General features: G+C 45.9%; 1 protein-coding gene across 11 annotated transcripts in view; it reads left to right on the top strand.

The window, feature by feature from the left end:
• Positions 1-22,460, top strand: part of SYNE2 (spectrin repeat containing nuclear envelope protein 2) — a 256,417-nt gene that overhangs the window by 96,378 nt on the left and 137,579 nt on the right. For 8 of the 11 annotated variants that reach the window (XM_083607758.1, XM_083607761.1, XM_083607760.1 and 5 more), the window contains exons 42-50: positions 2,500-2,634; positions 4,724-4,990; positions 8,131-8,286; positions 9,407-9,693; positions 11,001-13,080; positions 14,042-14,364; positions 16,738-16,882; positions 18,069-18,287; positions 19,198-19,466. In XM_083607758.1, the coding sequence (XP_083463884.1) occupies positions 2,500-2,634; positions 4,724-4,990; positions 8,131-8,286; positions 9,407-9,693; positions 11,001-13,080; positions 14,042-14,364; positions 16,738-16,882; positions 18,069-18,287; positions 19,198-19,466 (3,881 nt within the window). The remainder of the gene's footprint in view (positions 1-2,499; positions 2,635-4,723; positions 4,991-8,130; positions 8,287-9,406; positions 9,694-11,000; positions 13,081-14,041; positions 14,365-16,737; positions 16,883-18,068; positions 18,288-19,197; positions 19,467-22,460) is intronic. The other 3 variants (XM_083607756.1, XM_083607762.1, XM_083607757.1) reach the window with 2 other exon arrangements.

The following is a 22,460-nucleotide window of genomic DNA, read 5'->3' as shown; positions in this document are numbered from 1 at the left end:
CCTAGAGAAAAATTTAACAGTGATGGAGAGAGAAAGGTTTCAGAAGGAGACAGGGTTAACATTGGTTAAGAAAGTGAAATACCTAGGGGTTAACATGACTGTCAAGAATGTGAATTTGTTTAAGGATAACTATGAAAAATGTTGGATGGAAGTGAAAAAGGATTTAAAAATATGGTCAAACTTGAAGCTATCATTGCTAGGCCGAATTGCTGCGATAAAGATGAATGTATTGCCAAGGATGTTGTTTTTGTTTCAAACACTGCAAATATTAGATAAAATGGAGTGTTTCAAGAAGTGGCAGAGGATATCTCTAGATTTGTCTGGCAGGGCAAGAAACCTCGAATAAAATGTAAGATATTAACTGACGCTAAGGAAAGAGGTGGATTTGCCCTGCCAGACTTAAAACTTTATTATGAATCAGCCGCTTTTTGCTGGCTGAGAGAATGGATGCTTCTTGAGAACACTGATGTGTTGTACTTAGAAGGCTTTAATAATGTCTTTGGGTGGTGTCAGGGAACTGTCATCGGAAGAACTGGGGGTGCAAGGGCTCCCAGAGGTTGAGAGAGACTTATCAGCGGAGGAGGGAACCAGCAGGGGGCGAGAAAGAGCTCCAAGGGAAAGCGAGTCAGAAGAATGGCTCAGAGACAATTCCAGCGAGAACAGCGAGGAGGTTTCAGGACCTCCTATAGGGACACCCACTCCTCGCCGGAAATTGTCACGTAGAGAGTCCAGAAGACGTGTTTCCGTTAAGGAGCTGTTATGCTGGAAGAAATTCCGTAAACGCCCACTGTCGGATTCTGCCAGCGACTGACGGAGCCATGCTTATGGCGCTCCGTTACAGACAGTGGTTTGTGGACTTAGCCAAACACTGAGGGACTAGGAACTTTACGCACAAGCAGCTCAACATCCCATCACAGGTGGCATGCATATCTGTGGTATGATAAGGTCAAAGCACATAAAGCGTTTAAAAACCATATTGTCAGAAAAGCACTGTTTAATGTTTGGATAAGATATAAGGATTTGCTTGAGAATAAAACCCCAAGGTGGCTGTCACCAATGGAAGCGAAGGCTCAGAAAAAGCTCAATATGGAGGCTAAATGGCCGAAATATTGGGAAATTTTGGAACAAGAGGGAGACAGATTAAAACTGCAGAGTTTTGAAAAATTAAAAAATAGAGTGCGAGATTGGCTTCATTATTATCAGATAATGGAGGCATATAATTTGGATAAAAAAATTGGCTTCCAGGTGGAAAAATCAAAATTGGAAACAGAACTGTTAGACTCCAAAACTAAGAATTTGTCAAGAATGTATAATTTGCTGTTGAAATGGAATACTCAGGATGAAACGGTGAAATCTGTTATGATTAAATGGGCACAAGATGTTGGACATAACATTATGATGGCTGACTGGGAACAGTTATGGACCACAGGTATGAAGTTCACGGCATGTAATGCCTTGAGAGAATATAATGAAAATGATATACAGGTGGTACATGACACCAGTCAAGCTTGCGAAAATTTATCACTTGCCCGATAATAAATGTTGGAAATGTAAAGAGACTGAAGGTACATTCTTTCACCTTTGGTGGACATGCCCAAGGATTAAGGCTTTCTGGGAGATGATCTATAACGAAATGAAAAAGGTATTTAAATATACCTTTCTGAAGAAACCAGAGGCCTTTCTCCTGGGCATGGTCGGCCAATTGGTGCCAAAGAAGGACAGAACTTTCTTTATGTATGCCACAACAGCAGCAAGAATACTTATTGCAAAGTATTGGAAGACACAAGATCTACCCACCCTGGAAGAATGGCAGATGAAGGTGATAGACTATATGGAACTGTTAATTGGTGAAAGGAGGGAAAGTAAACTTATATTAAGATCAAGATAAATTTTCAGGATAAAAATTTGAAGAGAGGGAAAGGATTTGCTGAAATGGATAATTGACTTAGAATACAAAAAAGGGAGGTGTGAGGAGGTCAGGGAAACAAGCAAATGAAAGACAAGTTATGGGAAGGTTCGATTTTTTTTTAATTGTTTCTATTTTTCTGTTTTTTATTGTGATGTGTTGTTTTGTTATTGTTTAATTTGGTGTTTCTTCTTTTTTCTTTTTGTAACCTTAAAACTTCAATAAATACTATTAAAAAAAAAAAAAGAATGGACCTCCGGAATGAATTAAGTACTTAACCCGAGGTACCACTGTATACTACCAGTGTGAAAGGGAGTTTGGCCACACCCCACAAAAATGTTGAGTGGGTTGCAAACCTAATGTTCGAAAAATAGATAAATAAAAATACTGTTCATTCTTGCTTTTGACTCAATCTCCCAGTTGCATTCCACTGGCAAGGAATTGCTCACAATGATTTTTATTATTTTTCGCTTGTGCCTTAATAATTCTAGACTCCTCTCCCTTTTCATACCTAGTTGATATGATTATTATTCTGCCTTTTCGCTGCCGGTTCTTCGTGGACTTTAATTCTCTCATTTTCTTGTCACCCAAAGAAGGAATCCTTTAGAGCGAGCAATCAAATGGAAGGAGGAGCTCCGCCGCTTTTCCAGGAATGGCTGACAAATGATGAGCAATTGTCAAGTCCTGTGTCAGCTGACACTGGAGAGGAACCAGCTGTGGTTGTTAAGGTAACTCAAGTTTATGCTGCATATCAAACTGTTGACCTCTGGCAGTTTTGGACTACAACTCCCATCAGCCCCAGCTTTCACAATCGCGAAGGAGCAAGCATACATTGCCCCTCTTCTGCTGCTGCTGGGAAATAGACCATTGCCTGGTTTGCTGTGTCGCCTGAACCCCAGGCTCCTGGTTTCTTTCCCCCACACAAGCCACAAGTGATCCCTTGGATTCGGTTTGTGGTTTGGCTGGAGAAAGGCAAACCACCGGCTACCTTTAGATCACATGACAAACTGGACCGTGGCTTGTTTCTTCTGAAGCACAGCTGCAGGAGGAGTGAAGTGTGCTGCCCACAGCTTCAGCAGCATGCACTAGCCCAGGGGTCAGCAATTTTTTTCAGCCGGGGGCCAGTCCACTGTCCCTCAGACCTTGTGGGGGACCGGACTATTTTTTTTTGGGGGGGGGGAATGAACGAATTCCTATGCCCCACAGATAACCCAGAGATGCATTTTTAATAAAAGGACACATTCTACTCATGTGAAAACACCAGGCAGGCCCCACAAATAACCCAGAGGTGCATTTTAAATAAAAGGACAAATTCTATAGTCACACCTTCGGTTACAGATGCTTCAGGTTGAGCGTTTTTGGGATACGGACGCACCGAAACCTGGAAGTACCGGAACTGGTTACTTCCGGGTTTTGGCGCATGCGCAGAAGCGCTAAATTGCGCTTTGCGCATGTGCAGAAACACCAAATTTGCGCACACACGGGTTGCGGACGTCCCTCCCGCACGGATCACGTTCGCAACCTGAGCGTCCACTGTACTCATGTAAAAACACGCTGATTCCTGAACTGTCCGCGGGTTGGATTTAGAAGGTGATTGGGCTGGATCAGGCCCCCGGGACTTAGTTTGCCTACCTATGCCCTAGCCTGCTTGTTAACAGTAAACCATCATTTTTCTATGGGCGTCACATGAGTTTACGTTGCCACCTGTCACCCAAGGCAGGAAATGTCAACAGTGTGATGCAGAAGCAACAAAAAAAGGGGGGGGGGACTAATGCTATTCTAGGCTGCATCAACAGAAGTATAGTGTCCAGATCAAGGGAAGTAATAGTACTACTCCATTCTGCCTTGGTCAGACCACATATTGTGTCCTGTTCTGGGCACTACAATTTAAGCAGGATATTGACAAGTTGAAACATGTGCAGAGGAACCTGTGATCAAGGGTCTGGAAACCAAGCCTTATGAGGATCGGTTGAAGTAACTGGGTATGTTTAGCCTGGGAAAGAGGAGACTGAGAGGAGATACGGTAGCCATCTTCACTTATCTCAAGTGCTATCACATGGAAGAGGGAACAAACTTGTTTTCTCCTGCTCTGGAGGGGAGGACTCAAACCACCAATGGCTTCAAGTTGCAAGAAAGGAGATTCTGACTAAGCGTCAGGAGAAACTTTCTGACAGTAAGTGGAACCATCTCCCTCGTGAGGTGGTGGGCTCTCCATCCTTGGAGGTTTTTAAGCAGAGGTTGGATGGCCATGTGTCATGGATGGATGCTTTAGCTGAGATACCTGCATTGTAGGGGCTGGACTAGATAACTCTTGGGGTCCCTTCCAGTTCTATGATTCTGTGAAATGATCAGAGTTGAGTTTGAGGTAGAACCATGCTGATCGGAGGGCACCAGGCTGTCAAAGACTGGTTTAACACGACAGGCTATTTACGCCCCTGTTTCTGCAGTCTGAGATTGTATCGGCTTTTTTAGCAGACACCTTAAACTGCTGGCTCAAAGTTCCCACTTGAAGATCCCAGGCAGCCCCACAAAGAAGTGGCAGGATTGATTAAGGCAACCAGAGAGGAACTTTTCACATTTACAAGCTTTGCAAGAGCTATAAACAAGCTCCATCCTCACAGTGACAATTCTTCTGTGCAAATTTCTGTTCCTCCGACCTTCGTCACCCCTTCGGCCTATTCTTCTTTTGCTATAGAAGTTGGTTCCATTAAGAAAGCAATTGACATTTCAGTAACTTCTGTCCCGAAAAGGTTAAGATTCCCCCCGCCCCTTTCTCTCGTCTCTCCCCACCTACCTCTCCCCATTTCTATTTATCAGGGGCTAAAAGGCAGCTTGATGGAAGCCCACAATTTTCCAGGCTCGACAGGCAAGAGTGGAAAGCCGCTGCCGAAACCGGGGCAAATGCCGCCTGATGATAATCTTCTCAATGAGCTTCAGCAGCAATCGCTTGGCTATCAAAAGAAATTGCAAGCTGCGCGTTGCCGGTTGGAAGTGCCTCCAATCGCTTTGCCGTTAATGAATGGGAAAGTAATGGGGACTGACCCTTCTCCTTCGTCCATTACAAATCCATCACCAGAAAGCAAGGTAATAATCTCTGTTGTTGCACAACTTCATTGAAGGATGTTGCTAAGTGCTATTATTGAACACGGGCAGCTCTTCAGCCAATACAGCCGTTTATCTAGAGCTCCTGCAGCCTCGCACTTTCTCTCTCCGGGTTTCTAGTAGCGGAGGGAGGCAGAGGCACTGTGAACTGTAGTGCAGCCCTCCGGGTGTTAACTAAACTACAACTCCCATCCAGTTGTGTAGTGGCAAATTCAGAAGTGCACGGTCCTTTCATGATGGTCACAGTCAACCCCTTCCCTTCTAAGATTAAACCACCGTCTTAAGATTTTACAGTTATCTTATAATTATTGCAACAACAACAACCAGGGGTGCATTACAATGATCACTGCAGATCTCTGCATGTGGCCTTTCAGCTAGATCTGCTATTTTCTGTGTACATCCATGGGCAGATGATTTGGAGCACGCCCAATATCTTATTTTGGAGGGGCTTAAGCCTCTCTCTTGCTCTCTTATGCATTTTTGAAACTGTGAAGGAGCCCACCCCCTGCAGCAAAGTCTTGGTAGAAAGTTATGAGTTCAAAACGCGGTATCGTTCATGGAAGGAGCTTGTGGATACCCAATGAAGCTGAGCATTGGCCAGTTTAGGAGAGATGAACGAAGATAGAAGCTTCACGCAGTTCATAGTCAAAACCGTGAACCTTGCTCCCCAGGAGGCTGTGATTCCCACAAACTTGGATGACTTTAGAAGAGGATTAGGCAAATTCGTGAAGGGGGGATAAAGCTTTCAGCAGATACCAGCCATGAGGCAGCAAAACTTCCAAATACCAGTTGCTGGGAAAGAGTTCTGCTGTGCTCATGTTTTGCTCCCTGGTGCTGTGGGTTAAACCACAGAGCCTAGGACTTGCCGATCAGAAGGTCGGCGGTTCAAATCCCCGCGACGGGGTGAGCTCCCATTGCTCGGTCCCTGCTCCTGCCAACCTAGCAGTTCGAAAGCACGTCAAGTGCAAGTAGATAAATAGGTACCGCTCCGGCAGGAAGGTAAACGGTGTTTCCGTGCACTGCTCTGGTTCGCCAGAAGCGGCTTAGTCATGCTGGCCACATGACCCGGAAGCTGTACGCCGGCTCCCTTGGCCAATAAAGCGAGATGAGTGCCGCAACCCCAGAGTCGGCCACGATTGGACCTAATGGTCAGGGGTCCCTTTACCTTTACTTCCTATGGACATCTGGTTGGTCACTGTAAGAACAGGGTGCTGGACTAGTTGGGACATTGGCCTGATCCTGCAGGCTCTTCTTTTCTTCTTATATTCCTCCAGTGAATCTAATGTTTAGCACCCACTCCTCAAAAGTATCGCCTACACAGCAATGAATATATTAAGCTGCTTGTATCGTTAGTATAATTAATTAGCCTATTAAGCATAAGAACCATACATTAGCAGCCATTACCTGACTGGCAAATATTAGTCTTCAGCTCCGCTGCTTTTTACTGTAACCACTTGCTTGAATGTGTCTCAGTTTAGTTTCTTTGTTCCTTTCTTTGATTTTGCATCCCATTTAGATAGAATTTCCCCACTTAAGCCTTTTAGCAGCTGACTGCTCTTTATGCATTTTGCAGCCTCTCTTTAGAGTGAGTGTGATGCATCGGCTTAAATGGATAAAAATTACCATAATTGCATTATCAGGGAAGATGGAAGATTGGTGTGGTTATGTTCAGTTTTGCATGTGAATGCAAACACTCCCTGGTCTTGCTTCATATTCCCTTCCTCTTTTCTTATCCTTTGGCATTCTTCATTATCAGGGATTCTTATTTATTGATAGTATTATTTACCTGCACCCTCATACCTGGTGTTGCTTAGGAGTTCTAAGAAACAAATAAAAATTCTGCAGTTTTTCAACCAGTGATTGAAGGCCAGTGATATCCTAAGAGGTGTCCAAATGTAGAGCAAATAAATAACTTTCCAAATATATAGTAAAAGGTAAAGGTATAGGACCCATGACGGTTAAGTCCAGTCGCGAACAACTCTGGGGTTGCGGTGCTCATCTCGCTTTACTGGCCGAGGGAGCCGATATTTGTCTCCAGACAGTTTTTCTGGGTCATGTGGCGAAACCAGAGCAGCGCACGGAAACGCCATTTACCTTCCTGCCAGATCGGTACCTGTTTATCTACTTGCACTTTGATGTGCTCTCGAACTGCTAGGTTGGCAGGAGCAGGGACCGAGAAATGGGAGCTCACCCATCGCGGGGATTCGAACTGCCGACCTTCTGATCGGCAAGCCCTAGGCTCTGTGGTTTAGACCACAGCGCCACCCGCGTCCTTAAATATATAGTAGGTACAGTCAAACCTCAGTCGTTGAACGTAATCCATTCCGGAAGCACGTTTGACTTCCAAAATGTTCTACAACCGAGGCTCAGCTTCTGATTGGTTGCAGGAGCTTCCTGCACTCAAGCGGAAGCCGTGTCAGACATTTCGCTTTCGAAAACCAGAGCATTTACTTCCGGGTTTTCAGTGTTGGGAGCCGAAGCATTCCAAAACGGAGGTGTTTGGGACCTGAGGTTTGACTGTATAATGCCCTTAGAATGAAAGGAGGGCAATAAACGAATAAACAATAGTCAGGACCGAAGAGCAAGGCGGGACTGAGTCAGACCCAAAAAATGACCAAGGACAAAAGAGACTAGCAGAGTCCAGGAACACTTTGTCACTCAAGCAAGACTCAACTGAAACAGGAAACACTTTATATATTTTTCCTGCCCAGGAGCATTCAGTGGGTGCAATCACTTTGGAGCCTGAAGTTATTTCTCTAAGAAGATGTTCACTGCAGTTCAGAATTCACCAGGTGGAAGAACTGCACACAGATCCACAAGATCCCAACACTGGCTTAGGGTCTCCACTTCTTCCTCATTCCTGATTTGGAAGCACTGCAGCCTCCTGGTTTTTGCACAGAACCTTCAGTAAAATATTGCTTCGCTGAATAACCGCAGCCAACACAGTGCATCTAAGACAAGAGATATGACTTCTTCCCAGATGGTCTGGCTTCCACTGTGTTTGAGCCCTAGCAGTGCTTCTGTTTGAGATTAACTTCTGGATGGATCACATAGAAATAAATGCTAAGTTGCAGAGTGAGCCAAATGAAAGCAGCGTGCTGATTACCTGTTTGTGTTTTCAGAGCTCTGAGATGGAAATGGTTTCTCAGGGGGGTCATCTTCCCGAAGACCAGGCAACTGCAGATTATGCAGAGATGGTGCAAAAGGTCAAGAAAGTGAAAATCTCGGCTGCAGAGTTAGACATTGTGTTGATGAATGGTCAACTGAGGGAAATAGAGGTATGGAAAGAAGAGATTTGGGGCTCAACCACACTTCCACTTGTTTCGCTGCTTTCCCCTGGGAAAACCCACTGTTTACCACTGAATTGGAGCCAATCACATTTTTTCCAGGTTGATGTTTGTTCTAATTTAGCAGTAAAGAGTGGGTTTTCCCAGGGAAAAGCAGTAGCAGGGCAAAAGCAAGACTGCTTGGGTTCGTCCCTAGAATGCATGGGACAAGCGTAAAACTGCTCAGATCCATGCTTTTTCTAGGCACAAGATAAGTAGGTGTGAACAAGCCCTTATTCATTCATGCTTTCATTAATCTGTGGCTACATATGAAGTGGCCGCTACCCTCTCACCCTTTTGCTCCATCACATGCACATAGTGACATGGAAGCTGCTTAGGCATGGTGCAATCCTGCACCACCAAGAAGGGCATGTGAATATTCCAGCCTTCTTATTTTTGTTTTAAATTTCTATACTATGTTCCATCCAATTTGGGCTTTGGGGCAATTCACAAAAGGGTATAAATAATGTAGTAAAAGGTAAAGGGTAAAGGGACCCCTGACCATTAGGTCCAGTCGTAGCCGACTCTGGGGTTGCAGCGCTCATCTCGCTTTATTGGCCAAGGGAGCCGGCGTACAGCTTCCGGGTCATGTGGCCAGCACGACTAAGCCGCTTCTGGCGAACCAGAGCAGCGCACAGAAACACCATTTACCTTCCTGCCGGAGCAGTACGTATTTATCTACTTGCACTTTGATGTGCTTTCGAACTGCTAGGTGGGCAGGAGCAGGGACCGAGCTATGGGAGCTCACCCCATTGTGGGGATTCGAACCGCCGACCTTCTGGTCGGCAAGTCCTAGGCTCTGTGGTTTAACCCACAGTGCCACCCGCGTCCCTATAAATAATGTAGTACAATAACGCAAGGTTTGTTCTTGGCTTACTGGACATGGTTTGTTGGAGCAGAACAAACCATGGTCCTCAGTTCCAAAGTGATGCTGAGCCTTAGATCATGGCCTGCTTCTTCTGTATGCTAGAGAGGAGGAGCAAAATGGTGTGAGATTAGCAAGTATGTCTTACTAAGATGTGCAAACAAGGCCGCTCCATTTTAAAACCTCTCTTCCTGGTCTTCTGACTAGAATTTGTGCGCTCTACTGGAAAGGCAAAACTCTGCCAGAAAACAGAGATCCAAAACTTCTTCGTTGCGGGAAGGAGAACGCTTGACCACTACAGAAGGAAGCGGCTCAGTTGTGCCAGATTCAGACAGCGTGGCGGCATCTAGTTGGGACAAGCTACTGCAGGATATAATGTCTGCTAAAAAGGCCAGGCAGGCACAGCTTCATTTACTGAATAATTACCAAGCATGTCTCACCGAGGTCCAGTCTTCAATGAAACGTTTTTCGGAGGAAAGAGAAAACCTAAAAATGTGAGTACATGGGGCAGATTTCTATATCACCTAGACCAACTTGCCAGATGCAGTGGTAGAACACAGTCTCTGCCGGCAGGAGTTGCTAGGCTAGATCTCTGCTGTTTCCACTTAAAGGATAAGGCAGATCACTGCCTCTTAAGACGGGTCAGGAGATCTTTCTGCCTTAGCATAGGACTGGGTAAAACATGAATGGCGGCGATCTTTTCAGTGGTGTTGCGCTTGGGCATTTGGATTTTGTACCTTCTTATCAAAAACTAAATGTAAAACCTGACATCCCAAGTAATTGCAGCTGGGGGAAGGTGTGTATTTCAACTGATTAATAAACGTTTAATTGACTTGTTTACTTGAGTCTTTGACTAAGGCTTCAGTCCTAGCCATGCAAGACTAAAATTCCATACAAATTGGGCCTTTGGTATCTAGTTAGTGGTAAGGTAAAGGTAAAGGGACCCCTAACCGTTAGGTCCAGTCGTGACCGACTCTGGGGTTGCACGCTCATCTCGCTTTATTGGCCGAGGCAGCCGGCGTACAGCTTCCGGGTCATGTGGCCAGCAGGACTAAGTCACTTCTGGCGAACCAGAGCAGCGCACAGAAATGCCGTTTACCTTCCTGCCGGAGTGGTACCTATTTATCTACTTGCACTTTGATGTGCTTTCGAACTGCTCACCCCGTTGTGGGGATTCGAACCGCTGACCTTCTGATCGGCAAGTCCTAGGCTCTGTGGTTTAACCCACAGCGCCACCCGCGTCCCCTAGTTAGTGGTAGGGGTGGGAAAATCTATATTTTGGTTTCTCACCCCCCCCCTTAAATCCACTTCTCCATAATTCTAAATCCGTTCACAATATTTATTTATTTTTTAAAAAGGTCCTCTTGAGCATTCACCAGCATTTTAGTGTGAATTTCTCTTCACGTAGCACATGCTTATATTCAAAATTTGCCGAATATGCGCATTTTTTCCAAAGCATATTTCCCCTAGTGTAATGTTTTTGTGTGTGTTACTTTTGCTAAATGGTGTATTTCTATATAGACCTTGCCACAGTATATGCCTTATTGTATACGTGCATTGCTTGGGTGGAGAACTACATTGCGAAATTGGAAGGTTGGCTCACTTTTGGTTCATGCATTGTTCTGGAGAGTGAAAATCAGTTTAGGTTCACTTTTAAATGCAAACTGGACAGAATTTCTCGCTGATCTCTAGTTACTGCCTGTGAAAAATAGCTCTGAGTAGCTGGTTTAGTTGGTGTGCTTTGAGCAAAACAGCCTTTCAAAATGTTATATTTTTACTCCTTTTTTCTTTCTTCCGAAAGGGTACCCCTGTCAGAAGACACAGTTCTCCTGGAGAATATCCAGAAATGCTTGGATTCTATACAAAAAGGGAGGATCCTTTTGCAAAAGCTGAAGGCTGAACAAGGAAACCTATCTAGACACCTAACCAGGATGGACAAGGAGTTAATCCAAAGCCAGGTGGCCCAGATAGACCGGTGGTGGAAACAAATGGAAGACACGCTTAAAAGGAAGCAGATCCGGGTTGCAGCACAAGCCAATGAGTTTAAGGTTTTCATGGGAAAAGCACAGGAGCTCCAAAAGTTGCTGCAGCAGCAGCACTGTTTGCGAACAGGCGTGGACACCCACAACCAAGCACACTCGGCGTTGATGGCCACAGAATTACAAACGCTTAAAAATAGTGTTTCTGCATTAAAAAGTGGGGCTGAGATGCAGATGAAGAGGATGTGGACCGACACAGGGAAGAGAGCTCTGGAAAGCACAATAAATGATTTGCAGACTCGAGTGGAGGAACTAGAGCAGCTGACCCCTACGGAAGATGCCCGGAGAAGTGGCCATTATCCTCAGGCGTATGACCTCACAAAGAAGATTGAAGAGGCTGTTTTGTGGGCCAGAGTCTCGTTGTTCCACCTGGACGCGAAGGCAGCGCTTTTCCCAGACGATCTGATGTTGGAAATCGAAAGCTGCAAGGTTCTGATCGGGGCCGCCGAGGAGAAAAAGGCAGGTGTCGTGCAACTGCGTGATGAGGTACAGCACATTGCTCCCCAGTTGGAATCGGGCGAAGCTTCTGCCCTTGGCCTCCTTTCGGACCAGTTGCAAACCTGCTACAAAGACCTTGTTCCGAAATTAGGAGAGCGGTTGGAGCAGCTGGAATCTGAGCTCAGAAAGAGACGGCAGCTTTTTGCAGACACCGAAAAACTGCAAGCAAAACTTAAAGAAGCAGAGAGGATATCCAAGCCAGGTACCGGTGACACAAGCCTGAAGTCAGAAATGGACCATTGGCATGCCGTCCTAGAAAAGTCTGCAAAGGAGATCGAGGAAGCAAAAGGTATTGTAGATGCATCCCCTCAGGGGCTAAATGTGTTTGAGAAGTTGTTTCTCAATGACTTCTTGAGAAGCCTCCAGAGCAGAACTGAAAGAGCTCACAGGCTAAACCAGATTAACCGCCGTACAGCAGAAAACAAGGTAGATGCCTATGAAAAAGTCACAAGGACGCTGATGTCATTGGAGCAGGATCTTTGCAGCCTCCAGCGTGAGGAATTGGAACTGGACCAGGCAGGTGTGGACCAAGACATTAAGGGTAAATTGTTTGCGCTTAAAGAGAGAGCAGTAGCCATCCAGTCAAGTTTGTTGCACTTAGAAAAGTACAAGGAGATTTGGGAATGCGTGCATCTGAAATGGGATGTACCGGACCTTGAGAAATTGCAAGGCGAGTGTTGCAAGCTGAAACGTAAGCTTGAGCAGAGGGTTAGCTGTTCTGCGGAGGGCGACGGGCGTAGAACGGCACTCTCAGAAGTCGAGGCTCTCATCTCCATTATACAGAAACACTGTGATGTTTTGAAAGATTGCTCCGACTCTATTGCCTCTGAAACCAGTCCAATGTCAGAAAAGACTTTAAGTTGGAAAGTGCAGCATGCCAGGCACTTAACTCAGGAGGCACACAGGCTGCTAGGCAGAAGCGAGGCCTTTGGTCCTTCTCTCAAGGAGGCCAAGATGCAGCAAATAAAGAGCTTGGGCGTGAAAATAGATGGGCTGGCACAAGTGATCCAATCTAAGATACTGGCTGTTCAAGAAAAATGCGGACACGAGCAAGGTTTCCAGAGCAAGCTGGGTCACAGTTTAGCAGCTTTAAAGCAAATTCAATCTGAGCTCCAGCAGCCCATTCTACTTGACTTGGAAACACAGACGATCCGATGTGAAAATATGTACTGTAAAGTGATTGAAGATGCTGCAGAAGTAGAATCTCGCGCCGCTGAAGATTTAATTAATAGAAAGAGGGGGTCTCAGGAAGGACAATCTTCCCTCCCTGATAGTTTGCAGAGGGAACTGGATGAACTGCAAAGCCTGAAAGTACAGCTGAAATCTGACATTGCCGCACGTAAAGTGAGTAATCCTAGATATCTTGTTTACCTGTTGGCCTTTCCGCTGAGATTCTTTCTGCTGAGGCAGATCTCTGGCCTACCCTGCTTTTGGCTCCTCTGGCCTACTCTAGATTAGTGCTGGTCTTCTCTGAGCAGCAACAGCTTCTAGTAACAGACTGCCTGACAGGCCTTCAAATGGGGGACTGTCCTCTATAAAGTAGGAGATGTGACCACATGGTGGTCCCTAAGTGGAATAGTCACCTGTCACACATCTTTTACCTGTCACCATCTCTAACATTTGAGATGCCCGATGAAGAGTTTGATGAATGGCAGGTTACAGTAGCAAAGGGATTCTTGACTGCTGGGGTTTGTATGCATGTTTTCCATGCTGTTTTTATTTGTCTTGGTTTTTCACTTTAGTAAGCCACATTGAAGATTAATTGTCATTTTTCCTATTGTTTGCTGAGCCAGGGACCAGACAGAAGCATACCACCGGAAAGGCAGGCCCGGCTAAGCAAAAGTTCGTGTCCAGCCTCTTATGAGGTGTTAGCCAACACAATTAAATCTACTACCATGAGGATTTCTAGGTTTTGGGGCCACCACTGAAAAGGCCTTCCTACTAGTTAGACATTAACTCAGGGGTCGGCAACCTGTTGCCCATAGGCCACAAGTGACCCACGGAGGTCATTTAAATGGCCCATGAGCCACCCCCGAACTGAGCTATCCGCTCGGCAAGTCCCCACGATCCAACCCACGGAGCGATCTTCATGGGAGTGAACTGGCCCAGGCGAAGTAAATCTTGCTGACCCCTGCATTAACTTGATCTCTGAAATGGACTTAATATGGAGCCCAGCTATATTGGCAGGTCTTACCACAACAGGGCAGAGTAGCATATGAAATAAAAGGTGTGTATTTTTCACCCATGCAATCTTGTGGCATTTTTTTGTTGTCTTTAAAAAATACAATTTTGTTAACCTGTGCAGAGTGCCTTAAATGAAGCCTTTGGGACTGTGAAGTCTTACAGAGAAGCTGTCCAAAGGGCTTCTGACCTCCTCAGCCAGCGTGAAGCCCTTTTCTGCACTCCTCTGCTCACTCTGAATGAGCTAGAAGAGCCCATCCTCCTCTCTCGCCAGAGACAGGAAGAACTTGAGACTGCGATGTCTCAAGTAGAAGCGCTGACCTCTGTGATGGAAAGCATAGTCGAACCACAGGCCAAACTGCAACTGGAAAAAACCCTTGGCGATCTCATTTCTAAGAGTTTGATAGCAAGAGAGCAGGAGCAAAAGAGAAAATCTGATGTGCAGAGGTAGGTAGTCTCTTCTCACTCTGGGCGGCTTCCAACAAAGAATAAAAATACATTAAAATGTCACACATTAAAAACTTTCCTGAACAGGGCTGCCTTCAGATGTCTTCTGAATGTCAGGTAGTTGTTTATCTCTTTGACATCTGGTGGGAGGGCGTTCCACAGGGCGGGTGCCACTACCGAGAAGGCCCTCTGCCTGGTTCCCTGTAACTTGGCTTCTCGCAGCGAGGGAACCGCCAGAAGGCCCTTGGCGCTGGACCTCAGTGTCCGGGCAGAACGATGGAGGTGGAGACGCTCCTTCAGGTATACTGGACCAAGACTGTTTAGGGCTTTAAAGGTCAGCACCAATACTTTGAATTGTGCTCGGAAACGTACTGGAGGCCAGTGTAGGTCTTTCAAGACCGGTGTTATATGGTCTCGGCGGCCACTCCAAGTCACCAGTCTAGCTGCCGCTTTCTGGATTAGTTGTAGTTTCCGGGTCACCTTCAAAGGTAGCCCAACATAGAATCCCCGCAACAGGGTGAGCTCCCAGCTCCTGCCAATCTAGCAGTTTGAAAGCACATCAAAGTGCAAGTAGATAAATAGGTACCGCTCCGGCGGGAAGGTAAACGGTGTTTACGTGCGCTGCTTTGGTTCGCCAGAAGCAGCTTAGTCATGCTAGCCACATACCTGGAAGCTGTACGCTGGCTCCCTCGGCCAATAAAGCAAGATGAGCGCCGCAACCCCAGAGTCGGTCACGACTGGAGCTAATGGTCAGGGGTCCCTTTACATTTAAACCCTACAGAGCCGAGCTGGTGGCAAACGTCTTGCTCTGCTTTCCTTTGGACCGCATCAGCAAGGCTGAGAGGGGAGTTTGTCTGGACAGTCCATACACGCTGCCCAGGCTTGGGCCCCAGGGAGGTCACTTTGGCGATGCTAACACAGCAGTTTTACTTTACCCCCGGAGGTGCACTCAGTTGCCTCTCGAGGAAAAGACAGATGCCAAGAGTGCATCATTGTAGCTCACAGTTAAAGTGCCAAAGTTAACAAACGACTTGCCTGGGAATAGGCACATGGGCTCCACTATTACTCCTGCTAGCATCTTTTCCTTGGATGTCCATTTGTGAATGCTGCTTCTGAGCTCAAACAAAGAGATGGTGCCTTGGCTGAGAAGGTAGGGCTTGACAGGGCAGGTGGGGTCTGCTAGGTCAAGGAATAGTGAGTGGGTTCATGTGATACGCTAAGCCAAAGGTTGGCTTAGCAAGATCCTACGCATAGCTGTCAGCCGTCCCTTATTTGGCGGGAAACTCCCTTATCCCAGTGCTGTGTCCCCCTGCTGTCCCAGATTGATGATGTCCCTTAAATTTCCCGGGTTTCAAAGGAAGCAGCTCCTCTCCCTCCCTCCCTGCCGGCCAGGGAGGAGGGAGGCTCCAACTGTGTTGCTTGGCTGCGTTGCTCACCCAATAAGGAGTCTAAGAACGACTGGGGGGGTGGAGCTTGCATGCCTTGTGCCGATCAAATCGGCTGCGTTGCCTGGGGACTCACCTTTGCTCAGCGCTTCCCAGCGGAGAGGTGACGGTGTGGTTTTCCTTGCTGCATCCCGTTTGCCGGGTTGCTGCGCTGTGGGAACCACCGCTTGAGGCTTCGTTTGGCTGCTGGCTGGGCTTTCTGCCTTTGGCTCAGAGGGGCTCAGATGTTGAACATACCTGTGCTTGGAATCAGATGGATACATCATTGACGGCCCACTCACCCTTCCCGGGGAAAAGGTCTGTCTGGAGCGGGGGCACATGGTGGGGAAAAAGGAAATGAACTGGTTGAGTACAATGGCGGGCGGCGATCTCGTGTTTTGGAGGCTCCTTCGATTGACTGTTATGGGGGAAAGGAAAGGAGCTGGTTGTCTAAAATCCCTTATTTTGGCTGCTGAGCCCTTATTTTTGAGGCTGCTGGTCCCTTATTTTCAAATCTGTAAGTTGACAGCTATGGACCCTACAAGCTCGTGGGCTCCTAGAAATGAGTTTGTTGCCACTTTGCTCCTCCCTGGTCCTTTTAGCTGCTATGCCAAGCTGCACTAAGCCAGGCTTTGGCTTAGCTGCCTAACTGGGATATGTTGTCATGCTCTGTCCTCAACTAATCACAAGCTGTATGTAGCCAAGAACGAGCCAGGTGTTGGTTAAGAGGAATTGTTGAAAATCACGTATCCTGTCTTTGCATCAGCAGAAGTCTTGCATCAGCAAAGCCACCACTGGATAATAATATATATATATATTTTAAAAATCTCTTCTGTTTATACATTTAGTTTGTGCCACTGGTTATAACCTTTGGGCTGATCTTTCCACGACTGGAGAAAAAAATATGGGTGTGTTTTGATTGCTTTGTTTAATGTTGTTGCATTCACAGATGCTTGGAAAAATACAACCGCTTCAAAAAATCCAAAGAGGTAATACATGTTAATCTCAACGACGCGGAAAGGGTGCTTCAGAAATCTTTGTACCATATTCCAGTGTCTTATAAAGAAGCTTTAGAGCAGTCGGAACAAAGCAAGGTGAGAATAATCTTCACCACAGTGGCGTGTTTTTATGATCATAAATTTTTGCAGTCCTCAAAGCACTTAACACATACACCCACCCACAGTGTAAAGAATATTTAACAATAATCCTATGAAGCTGCTCACTGTTATGGCTAAACATAGATGCATCTATGTTTTAACAGAAAGCAAGTGTCTGCAAGAGCCTTTAGTCTATTCTGTGCCCCCGCACAATAGCTGCAGAATGCACAACTTTAGACAGCCATTTGCTGCTTAAATTGGCCCCCTTGGGAGGCGGTTATGGGCTGGGTATTAGTCATAACCAGGGGTTGGCAAAGTTTTTGTGGCTTGGGCCGGTTCACAGTTCCTCAGACGCCACAATAGACCGGAGTGCGCGTGCACATATGCGCAGACGCTATTTCCGGCGCGGAGGAGGCATGCACGGCTTCCCATTGGCTGCAGGAGCTTCCTGCATCTGATGGGAAGCTGGCCAGCATCGTGGAAGGCGTTCCCCACTCTGCTCCACACCTCCTGCTCGGGAGCCGTCCGAGTGGGCGGCGGGGGTCCCCGAGCAGGCAGCGGGGGTCCATGGGCTGCTTGTGGCCCATGGGCCTTAGGTTGCCGACCCCTGGTCATAACCATGGTTTATTTAGCCAAAGTCCGGTTTGTCTGACTGCTTGAACTGAGCCCTGCAAAGTAACCCAGCTTTGCTTCTTGGGAACAAAGCAAGATGTAGTTGTTGTTGACCTATGAACCAGGGTTTGCTTTAACTACAGTTCTGCTCTCTGTCCAAAACCAGCAGCTTTGCTTAACCATGGTTTGTTTGGTCACCCACCTATGATGCTCACCAAGTTATTAGAGGCACAAGGCATGGGCAGCTGGAAAACAAACCACATTTGGAGAAATCAGCCATGCCTTATTTGCTCAGCTGTGAGACTACACATGGCTTGATGGACAAACCATGGTAAAAACAAACCATGGCTCAATGTTATGTATGGGCACAGTAATTTTATATTTTAGTTTATTGTGCTTGCTGTGTGTGTTCTTACTGTCTTTTAGCTTTATTATGTGATTTGGTTTTTTAAAAAATAAGCTGCCCTGAGAGACCTACCATGGGATTTCAAATAGGAAAGACATCTTAAAATAAACAAAAAGAAAATATTTCACCCAAACCAATTGTTTACGCTATTTTTTTCTTTTAAAGATGATGTCCTCCACACTGGTTTCAATCGAAGAGGATCTAAGGAATTTGCGTCAGGACTCGGGACAACTGGTTTTGATGTGCAGCGAAAATGATTGTGTGCTGATTGACACTGTTGTAACGACTTTGTGGCTAAAGTGGCTTTGTTTGCTCGACACTGCAAAAGAATGGGAGGGAAAGTGTGAAGAACAGAACCAGGAATGGAAATCCGTCAGTGAAGAAGTGAGTAATTGGGGGGGGGGAGCATCTCAGCCAGGTGATTATTCCAGGTTTGATGCTCCACAGGCTATTTAAATTCAGGTTTATCTCAAATATGGGGCTGTAGCTGAGTTGTAGAGCATGTGCAGGAGGGAAGTTTGCAGAAGTACAAAAATAATAATAAGGGGGGGAACTGTTGGCTATTTGCAGTTTAGTTGCACTGCAGAAAGCTTGCTGGGGAGACCACGCATTACAAGGAACTCAAAAATAACTTTAACAAGGTTTTAATAACAAAAACAAAACCTCCTTTTACATTAAATATATCAACAAGCATGACCCATCCACTAGGGTACTGAGAGAGCTAGGTGCTGCTCTTTATATACTATACCCAATTGCTGACACAGCTTAATTAACACAACTTAGCAGCACCTGCTATACTGTTTCACAATTGTAAAACTGGGTCTCGTTATTTGCTCTGGCCCTTAAAGACATACACATCTTGTGGAACAATATGAACCTTCACATTTAAAGAGACCATTTAACAGAGACTTCCCTTAAAAAAACAGTCGATTGAGGACTGAGCACGCTCAGTGGCACAAAGCTGATTGGTTTTCGGGAGGGAAATGGAGAACTGATGAGGAGGGGGAATGGAACGGAGCAGCCGAAACAAAAGCCTTCCATGCTGCAACATTTTGTTGGCAGTCCCTCTTGTATAATGTAAATGTGTTTACTGTACGCAGGGAAATTCTGTTAAGAGCAATAAATAATCATGTCTGTTTTACATTACGTATAAAATAAGTGTTATTAACTGGAGTCATTTATGCATGCTTGCTCAGAAATAAATCGCACTGTGTTACTTGCAAGTAAATGTGCAAAGGATCGTAATCTTGTTTTCCTTCTCCCTCCCCTGGTGGCTATCTTCTTATTTCTTCAGATGGAACGAGAAAGCATCATTCTAGACAATCTTCAGGAAGAACTGCCCGAAAACCCGAAAGAAAAGGAGAGAGCCAGCAAAGAGGAGCTGGAAGAATTCCTGGAATGTACGAACATTTATGGAGAAAGTGTGAATGCTGAGAAACGGTTGTTGCGCTTAATACTTCAGCGCATCAGGAGCATTCTCAGGGTCCCTGAATGTCCGTCTGCGGAGGGAGGAGGCCTTCCTGTTATGAATGAAATCCACACCATGCAGAATCGAACAAAAGAGTAAGTCTAAGTAAATGTCGAGACGTACACATTTATGCTTGGCTTGGAAGAAGTGGACGGAGAAACGTTCTTCTTCATTTCTCATGAGACGTAAGACTCTGAATCCTCCACTGAAGCCAAATGTGGAAAGATCAGGACACATCAAAGGAAACACCTTCCCACAGTAAAGCATAACTGTAATTGTAAGCCAGTGTGGTGTAGTGGTTAAGAGCGGTGGACTTGTAATCTGGTGAACCGGGTTCGCTTCCCCGCTCCTCCACATGCAGCTGCTTGGTGACCTTGGGCCAGTCACACTTCTCTGAAGTCTCTCAGCCTCACTCACCTCTCAGAGTGTTTGTTGTGGGGGAGGAAGGGAAAAAGGAGATTCTTAGCCGTTTTGCGACTCCTTAAAAGGTAAAGGTAAAGGCTCCTTAGGGTAGTGATAAAGCAGGATATCAAATCCAAACTCTTTTCTTCTCCTTCTTCTTCTTCTTCTTCTTCTTCTTCTTCTTCTTCTTCAGCGGGGAAAACCTGTGGCCCTCCAGGTGTTTTGGGACTCCAGCTCCCATCAACCTCAGCCAGTATTGGTAAAGGATTATGGGAGTTGTAGTCCGGCAACATCTACAGAGCCACAGGTTCCTTGGGCCTAGTTTAAAAGTGATAAATCTAACCAATTAATTACCATATTTTTCGCTCCATAAGATGCACCTGACCATAAGACGCACCTAGTTTTTAGAGGGGGAATGCAAGGGAAAAAAAATTCTTTAAAGGGAGCGCTGAGCAGAGCCTGTATGCATCCCAGGCTCTGCTCAGCGCTCCCTTTCACGAGCTGCGTGGAGCGTGTGTGAGGCGCTTGCAGGCTTTTCCCTGAGGAGGGAGAAGGGTGGCCTGTCACTGACGGGTTGCCCTTCTCCCTCCTCGGGGAAAGCCCCCAAGAGCGCACACATGCTCTTTTCTTTTTTTTTTATAAGATATTTATTAAAGTTTTAAAAGTTTATATAAAATAGAAAAAACAAAACAAAAAACAGAAACAGTAAAAATACATACAAAACACATACAACAACAAGTATAATTTCAATCCCTTATATTCATAAAACTTACTTTCCCGACCTCCTCATACCTCCCCTTTCTGTATTCCAATCTCTAATTAATTCAATTCAGCAAATCCTTCCCCTAATTTCTGTATAATTTTTAACCTTTCTTTTCTTGATCACATAATCATTACAGCTTATAACCACTTAATTTCTGAATCAACATCGTTCTAACCTTCAATAATTTTACAATGTTTCCTAAGATAGTCCTTAAATTTCTTCCAATCTTCTTCCGCCGTCTCTTTTCCCTGGTCTCGGATTCTGCCGGTCATTTCTGCCAGTCCCATATAAAGAGTGCACACATGCTCTTTAAAGGGAGCGTGGCTCTTGCTGGCTTTTGCGGGAGGTGGGGGAAGGGACAGAGCGCGGCTAAGCCAGAAGCTAGAACAGCGAGAGGGAGCGCAGGGATCCCTCTCGCTGTTCTGGCTTCTGGGATAGCTGCGCAGCCTGCATTTGCTCCATAAGATGCACACACATTTCCCCTTACTTTTTAGGAGGGGAAAAGTGAGTCTAATAGAGCGAAAAATATGGTACTCATTGCGTATTTATGTGCAGTAGCAGGTGGGTTGGCGCAGCATTGCTCTCCTGGCTTCCCAAAACTATGTCACTAAGAGTAAGGGTAAGGCCGCAGGGGGCTTGGCGTGGTGTGGACATGGTGGCAGGAGCATCAGATTGGCTCCTGCCGCCACAACCGCACCATGCTGAGCTCCCCCACTGGTTTGCCTCTCCCTGCTTCCCGATAAATGACAGCAATGCATGGCATGGGGAAGCTGGGAGATCAAAAGAGCCCAACTCACACTGCCCCACCGCCCACTACTGATTGTGTGTGATGATCCTTAAGCCCACAACCCCAAATTTACTTACTTGGGAGTAAGCCTCATTGAACTCAGTGGGACTTACTTCTAAGGAGACATTGTTGTTGGGATACTGCCAGGGAGATAATGTGCATCTGAGCCCCCAAGCTCGGTGCCGGACGATCCATCGACCTCCCGTAGTCACGCAGTATCAGCAATTTAGCGACACTAAGCCTCTGGCTTAGTGCACACTCTTAACAGCAGAAATTCACACAGCAAAAGTTGCACAGCAGGACAGCATATTTACAGTTTATTTGGCGTTGGTCAGAACAAAGAAAACATGACCGTCTGCTCCGACTGCTCAGGCAAAACAGACAGAAAACGAAAGGAACATATAGCATAAACATCCTGTGAGACAGGAACTTACGCAGGCTGTGACACAAACATCCTGCTGCCTTTTAAGGTGGAACGGAAATATCCTAACATCCTCCCCCTTTCCGTGTAACCTGTAGTACCTGTGGTTCAACCCAATTGCAACCTTTGTACGTAAACCTTAAGTTGTTCTCTGTTAACAACCTTAGACAACAGATCAGCAGGAATTTCATTTCCTGGCATGTAGGACACTTGAATGAGTCCTTTCTGAATACACTCTCTTGCTCGATGTAGCTTAATCTGCAAGTACTTGGTCCTTTGCTTGCAACTCTCCGAATTCAGCAAAGCCAAACAAGATCTATTGTCTTGATACACTTGTATAGGACATTTCACAGAAACCCCAATGTCCTTAAACAGTTGCATCAACCATTCACAATCCATGAGTGAAAATGACAGAGCATTGAGTTCTGCTTCACAGGAACTTAGGCTAACTGTCGTCTGCTTTTTGCACAACCAGTCAAACAGGCAGTGGTTGTACATGTAGCATACTCCAGAAGTGCTTGTACCATCCGTGGTGTCACTTCCAAAACTTGCATCTGCAAAGATTTCAAGACCTCCAGTCTTCTGACTGGTGAACCTCAGCCTGTAGTGCATAGTCCCTTTCAAATACCGGGCTATGCGCTTCAGAGCTTTCCAATCCTGAACAGTAGGATTGTTAGCATGTCTGCTAAGCAGGTTAGTGCTTACAGCAATGTCAG

The sequence above is a fragment of the Podarcis filfolensis genome, assembly GCF_964270895.1.
Source record: "Podarcis filfolensis genome assembly, chromosome: 1".
Taxonomy (NCBI): Eukaryota; Metazoa; Chordata; class Lepidosauria; order Squamata; family Lacertidae; genus Podarcis; species Podarcis filfolensis.
This window is presented reverse-complemented; position numbering and strand designations above follow the sequence as displayed.